This window comes from Otolemur garnettii, unplaced genomic scaffold (genome assembly GCF_000181295.1).
Source record: "Otolemur garnettii isolate 467f Iridium unplaced genomic scaffold, OtoGar3 scaffold00086, whole genome shotgun sequence".
In the NCBI taxonomy this organism is placed as follows: Eukaryota; Metazoa; Chordata; class Mammalia; order Primates; family Galagidae; genus Otolemur; species Otolemur garnettii.
The window spans coordinates 2085125-2092736 of NW_003852481.1; the positions used below are offsets into that span (position 1 = coordinate 2085125).

Here is a 7612-nt window from a genome sequence, read left to right on the forward strand (position 1 = left end):
TAATAGGATGATATTAAAGTTGTCTATCTTCTCAGGGACTAAACTCCCAAAGAAACTCCCGTAGAAGAGTGTAGGAGTGATTCTACACAGCAGGAATTTTAAGTGTGTTGTGAAGCTAGAGATTTCATATTCTCTTCTCTAGTACTTACCATAATTAATAAAATTTATTTTATGTTAAAATACTTGACACTTGCAAGTTTACCAGGTATGCTTTTCAAATTTATGACTCCACAAAATCACTTACTGTTTTCTTTCAACATTTTGGCTAATAACTCTTTTCTAGTGCGAATACAATGTTAAAGAACTTTAGAATAAAATGTTTTCCAAGTTTCCTTTCTGAGGTTAAGTACGTGTTTTATGGCAGTCTCAAGTTCAGCTACCAGTGGCTTGCTGATGTTATACTTCTGTGGGAACACTGGGTTTGCCTTAATAAGTGAACCACTGATGGGGAGATAGTTCTTACAGTATCCACAAGAAAAAATAGCCTTGTCTATCCTGTCCTTGGTAGAGAAATAATAATTACTTCTAATAGACTTTAAGAAAAAAATAGTAACAGTAAAAACATTTAAATGGTAAAAGTATTCTTTCCCATATAGGGGAAATAGGAGAAGACTTTTTAGCCAAATATTTTCTGCCATAAAATTCAAGAAACTAAGATAACATTTTTTACTGAACATACTTAAATTATTTGCTGCTAATTTTATGTGATATGTTTAATTTCTCTGCTTTTTATAAATGCACATAGAATAAAATAATTTTTATTTTTTCTTGTATTGAAGTAGACTGTCGTATCCCTGGTGCTCAGTAAGGGTAGCGTAATGTTAAAAATTACATTGTGTCAGTGTATTCCATACTCGCAAACTCAGGAATATTATGGCAAAACTTTATTCATCTCTAAGTGGAATTTAATTCACTTGTAATTATTTAATTCCTTGCTAGCCATTTTAGAATTTGTAGTCTTTCATTACATTATCCACATAACTTAGTTTCAAAGAAGTTTTGAAACTTCTTTAGATTGTTAAATATCTAAATTCATGACAATTTTTCAGGTATGACAAGTTAATGTTTTCTTTCCACATGGATTTCTCTTGAAAAGAATTTTTACAGATTTTTGCGAATTCTATTATAGAAAATGCAAATGGTCTGTCGTGGCATATTTAAAGCATGCTATTTGGTAATACTCTGTGTGTCACTCTAGAATTCTGTATCTTTCTAAAAGTGGAAAAATCTCTTCCATCAAAGTTGAGACGGAAGCATGATACAGTCGGAACTCATGGGGTTTGGAGTTAGAGGAAACTAGGTAAAAAAAATCCAGTTCTGCTACATCCCCACTCTGTTGACTTGGAGGAATTGCACGCATGGCCCTCCTAATTCCTAACTTCTTCATCTGCAGAATGGAGCATGATGCTATCTTGGCAAAGGCATTATGAGGGAGGAGAAGGTGTAGATAAGGTACAAGTAGAGATTTAATAGTTTAGTGATTATCTTTTGACTTCTCTGTTGAGACAAATCAAATCGTGAATATGAAATTCTAAATATTGTACATTTTTCTCTAGGAATACGGGGTGCTTTGCATTCAGGAATACAGAAAAAGCAACAAGGTGGAGTCAAGTACACTGAACAGCTTCATGGGCTTGAAGGATCACCTGGGGCATGACCTTGGCCACCTTTATGTGGAGGGCACTGACCCACAGTTAAGCGCGGCTGTACCTTGGTCAACGGTGGAGAAACGAACAATGGATACAGTGAATGCCGGGAGGGATGAGAAAGAGGTGTCCGAGGAGAATGTGAGCTCTGGTGACTCTGAAGAAAGCACGAGTTCTGATCATGAGTCCGAGCAATCGAGTAGCCTTTCCATAGAGCCGTGCTCATTGACCAAGACTCACAGACAACTGTGCAGGTCTCCCTGTTTAGAGCCTCATGTACTCAAGCGCAATGAAATCTTGCAAGACTTTAAACCCGAAGAGTCTCAGACGACGTCCAAGGAGGGGAAGACACCCCCTGACGTGGTACGAGAATACCAAACAAAACTGGAGTTTGCACTTAAGTTAGGTTACTCTGAAGAACAGGTTCAGCTTGTGCTAAACAAACTTGGAACAGATGCTTTAATCAATGACATTTTGGGAGAACTTGTCAAACTGGGGAATAAAAGTGAGGCTGATCAAACCGTTAGTACCATTAACAGTATAATGCGGGAGACATCTTCCCTGGAATCTCAGCGGTCTGAATCTCCAATGCAAGAGGTTGTAACAGATGATGGTGAAAATCTGAGACCAATAGTTATAGATGGTAGCAATGTGGCAATGAGGTAAGTGGAAAAATCCTTGCTGGAAATTATTACCAAATGATCTTTAAAAGTTATTTCTAATGTTTTGGCCATTTTCCTTGATAGGTCATTAAGGTCAAGGTTATTCTATATCCCAATATTTGCTTTAGAGAACAGTTTTCTTTTCTTTTAGGGGACATAGCCATCTTCACCTCATTTATCCCTGTGGAAAGACCCTCTTTTCTCTGATACATCATATTCCTTATCCAGCTAAATTATTATGGTATGAAAATTAGTGCGTGTTTTTGGTTTAGCGTTGATCACTCGTTTGAAATAACTTGAAGATGATAATACTCAACAATTTTGAAATGTAGTTCATTTCTACATGTAGTCGAAATAACCATAGGAAAAACCTCTAATTCTTCCAGAAATAGACTATTTTATTGATTTGTGAATAAATATATCATTTGAAGTGTCTTGCTCCATTCAAATGCAATTCAAACACTAATAAACGTTTTTTGATGAATTTTGATGGATCAAAATATAAAGCACATCCAAATTCAAGCAATGTGTAATTAACTGCCACAGTGTTCAGGAGGATAAAAAGATCATAAGTATAAAAGCATCAGTCTTTCTCTGGAGAGCTTAGAGTTTTCATATCTTGTTCCTCAGAAGGTGATCAGAGGATGCCTACCACAGACTCAATTGGGGGATTTGTTTAAAATGCTGATTCTGTAGCAAACCGTGTATGTCATATTAAATTTTCTCCAGTACCTGCATTAAAAATTAAAAAGAAACAGGTAAAATTACTGTGAATAATATAACTTACTCATGCTAATATATCCAAAATGTCATTCTAATATGTAATCAATTTTAAAAATTTACAAAGGAGATTTTGTGTTATTCTTTGATAATCAATTAATGTAATTGCATATTCCTTGTAATCTGCAGTGCTTCTTACACTTACAGTAAGTCTCATTTCAGAATAGCTGGGTTTCAAGCGGCCAGCAGCCTTATGTGGTTATTGGCTACCATTTTGGACAATGTGGTCCTAGATCCCCACATAGACCTACCAAGACAAGTTCAAAGTGTAGCCCAAGCTTCCTTTTGTAAGAAGTACTCCTTCTAACACTGATATGAATTGAAGTTTGAGAACTGCTGCTTTTAATAGGCAATAACAAGTTCTTCCATGGGCAAGTTTGAGGAGGACCAACATGTCAGTCTCCAAATAACCTTTTCAGGTGGAGGCAGTATTATCTTTCTTTCATTTATAAGCAAATGAGATATGCTTTAAATTATTTGCCAAGACAAAACATAATTCTAACCCAAATATGGCTGACTTCAAAATCTGCACTCTTCATCATATAATAAAAGGAGGAAAATTAAGTTGAAAAGAGTCAAGCCAGACATTGCAAGGTCTTGCATACTAAGCTGGAGAATTTTTATGTGGCTCTGTAAGATAAGGTAATCGAATTGTGCCTGGTGCTGATAATTTTGCAGTGATGTATAGAAGGTCTAGGGTAATCTTGGGTATGAAGCATGGGTATAGCTTTGAGAGGCCTTCGGTAAGATTACCTCTCCATTTGATTTTTTTCCAAACTTGTCTCCAAAATGATTTTTTTCTTGTAATAATCATAACTATATTATAATTGCCTTCATGATAATATTTAAGGCCAAAAGCCATGAAAATTGCCAAAGGAGAGAGTAGTGGGGGAAGGTCATAGATCCTTGCGGAACACTTACAACCATGGCTGTATACATAGTATCAGAATTTAAACTAGAGGAATTTGTTTTAAAAAAAAAACATCTTCCAGCACGCTACTCTCATGGAACATAGAACTAGTCTCTAGCCACATGAATCCAGTGCTTTTTATACTTCCCTGTGGTTTTAGGTTGAGATGACTTGCCATGTTAAGAAAGTACAGTCTTTGTACTTTAACTCCATTGGAGGTGGGTGTCTAAGGCAGTATTAGAGCGCTTTGATTCCTAAAAGTGATTTCTGCTTCCATGACCCAGCCAGCTGACTTCATTACAATTGACTAAATTGCCGTGGTCTATTTTAGCTTCTTACAAACTTTATAAAAAATGAGAATGGTGAAAGAAAAAACCCAAAGCCTCATCATTACCTCTGTGCCATGCTGTGGCACAGATTCCCCCGTTTGGTGTTGGAATGGAAGGTGGGCACACTGGGCTTCTGTTTTTTGATGGAAACTCCCCCTCCCACACCTCTTTCATTGCAAGTCCTCCCTCTTGGCCAGAAAATACAGGTGCATCTGGAGTTAGATGCATCTCCTGACTGGTGCGTGGACTTTACTGTGCACATTTGTGCAGAGTATTAGGATAAATATTTTGTTCATTAGTAATCTCAGGAGGACCACTTTGACCAGTGGGGTTCGTGCTTGTATTGCCACTCCATTAGTGTTAGGAGGAATTTCATTTTAAAGGGAAACGTGGCATAGTAAAAATTGCCTTTAGGGACGATCACGCTATAGCCGTGGGTCTCCACCTTCCTAATGCCACGACCGTTTAATGCAGTTCCTGTGGGTCACGACCCACAGGTTGAGAACCGCTGCTCTATAGAGAAATTTCGAGCATGGATTAGAGACGAGGAGACCTACTTGTTTTTGAAAAGATATACAAAGGTTAAATTGTGGCCAGCTTCCGGGAGAAGATGTACTAAGAATATCATTGGTTTTCGTGCCAATCAAATGGTACAGAGAAGATAAATCATCCAGCCGTTTGCTTGTGAGTTTATACTCAGCCCCCCCAAAAAGATTCCTAAAAGAAGGCAGCTGGTGTTCATACACAGTGACTCTCACCTGGGATGTAGAGATACCCTCCAGGTCATTCACTGAAATAATTTTCTTGAAGTCTAAACAGAAGTTAGGTAAAGATTATAGAGTCAGAATACGAACAGAGAAAATGCATTAAGTTGTGATAACTTTCCCTTAGATCAATAACAGGCTGAGCCATATGTTTATAAAACACAAGTCAAATTTAGAATCTGTGCAATCAGGATTTAAGCGTCCAATTAAATTTTTAAAAAGTACAAAGCCTTTCATGTGTACTCTGGATTGTGAGCGTATAGGAACTTGAGAACTCTTTCCAACAACATTGATTTGAATATTGAAGGCCCTCTTGCGTAGGCTCTGCACTTGGCCTTCAAGTGTTGGGTTTGTTTGTTGCCCTGTAGCCTGTTTAACGTTTAAGTACAACACTGATTTGGAGTTAGTGAAATCTCCGTGGACACCTTGTGCGCATGCTTGGTTTAGACAGCAGGACAGGCTGAGGATTGCCAGAGCCCATTCATACTTGCTGCCGTGCCACCTTCCCTTGCTCCGTTAGGGACAGTGTTTCCCCATCACTCACAGAGGCAACACAAGCACGGATCTCACTGGTCAGAAGGGGATCACGTGAGATTATCCGTGAACACAGTATTTATCTGAATGCCCTGCACAAAGGTGCACCAGTAAGGCCTGTTCACCAGTCACAAGATTTAATCTAACATTCAAATTATGTACCGTAAACCTGCAGGATTCAGTATGGTAACCACTAGACACGTGTGGTTCCTGAACTCTTGAAATATGTCTCGTCCAAATTGCGATGTGGTGTAAATGCATAAAAATACTAGATTTCCAAGACTTAGTACAACACTATGTAAGCTATTTCAATAGCTTGCGTGATATATACTTGTTAAAATAATTCTATATGTTGAGTTAAATGAAATACAAACTAAAATTAATATCAACTGCTTTTTAATTTTTTAAGGTGCCATGCTAGATAATTTAAAAGTACATGTGTGGCATATATTTTATATTTCTGTTGGATAGCCTCTCAGTGGAATGTTTTTTAAGTCCCAGTATACTAGAAGTAAGATTAATTAAAGGACAGCTTAAATTCCCTCCAAGCGAATGCTGCAGGTATCACTTCCAGGTTGGTCGGCAGTGAGCATCCCATTTCTTTTACTGTTTTTAAAGAAAATCCTTATAGATGATATAAAGAATCAAAGAGTCAGAGTTTGTTGTTGTTTAATTATATTAAGACAAACAGATATTACATTATATCTCTTCATAACTGCAGGTACATAATTCCATTTATCATCAACATTATGTATTTTAATAGACCAATGGGCAATAACCTTTCTTATTATCTCAGGTGTGTTAACCTAAGAAATAGTGACCTTAGTCATCCTGTTATACATAAATAATCACAGATCTTCACCTAACTAGTGTTACCAATTATAAGAAATGGGGGGGGGGTGGTTTGAGTATTTTCTACTTTTGCCAGTAAGTCCTTTTTCTATGTACTAAATATATCTCTATCATCTTCAGACTAATGACCCACTTGGATCTAGATGTGCTTTCTATTATTAATTTTGCCTCAAATTACAACCCTTACAAGGTAAAGCGACTCCTTCTCCTTTCCCTTTCATTTTCCCTTTCCAGGTCTCAAAGCTTTATACCTCTCTTGATTCTGCTGCTGCTGTGTTCATAACTGGAGGGGAGTAATTGTTTCATATTAGACTTCTAATTTTGGTGTTGAATATTTTTGTCATCCCAAATCAGTGCTTTTTCAGACTTTTTTTTTTTTTTTTTTTTTGGTAGAGGCAGAGTCCCACATTATTGCCCTCAGTGGAGTGCCGTGGCGTCACACTGCTCACAGCAACCTCCAACTTCTGGGCTTAGGCAATACTCTTGCCTCAGCCTCCCAAGTAATGGGGACTATAGGCGCCTACCACAACGCCCAGCTATTTTTGTTGTTGTTGTTGTTGCAGTTTGGCCAGAGCCAGGTTTGAACCCACCGCCCTTTGATATATGGGGCCGGTGCCCCACCCACTGAGCCATAGGCACCACCCCAGACTTTTATTTTTTTAAAAGTAGTACAATCCTGCAAATCTTATGTGGAAGCCCAATATTTAAAACAAGCAAAAGCAGAGTTTTGTTTGGATTGGGGAGTACGTGTGGGTACAGCTGTTTCCCACTTAAAAATAATTCCCTTCCCTACTCTCCAGAAGGTTCTCTGTGCCATGCCATGGAATTTCTGGTTGGAATACAACTTGAGAAATATTGATGTAAATGATCTATACAAAGGGAGCATGAATTTAGTTTTCTGGTGGTATGTTTAATATTTACCATCCTGAGAATGATGCTTAGCTTCAAAGTGATCTTGGTGATACTGAAAAAGAGATCAGACACAGTAAAGCTGAGTAGTTATAAGAATAACAGAATAGACAAGCATTTAAAAAAAGCACTTATTGGCTCGGCGCCTGTGGCTCAAGCGGCTAAGGCGCCAGCCACATACACCTAAGGTGGCGGGTTCGAATCCCCAGCCCGGGCCCGCCAAACA

The 7612-nt window shown here is 38.0% G+C and overlaps 1 protein-coding gene across 1 annotated transcript in view; it reads left to right on the top strand.

Moving 5' to 3' along the window:
• The first annotated feature begins 1154 nt into the window (after positions 1-1154).
• Positions 1155-7612, top strand: part of ZC3H12C (zinc finger CCCH-type containing 12C) — a 28574-nt gene continuing 22116 nt past the window's right edge. Inside the window, exons 1-2 of the mRNA XM_023516071.1 lie at positions 1155-1452; positions 1557-2308. Of these exons, the coding sequence (XP_023371839.1) occupies positions 1402-1452; positions 1557-2308 (803 nt within the window). The 5' untranslated portion in view covers positions 1155-1401. The remainder of the gene's footprint in view (positions 1453-1556; positions 2309-7612) is intronic.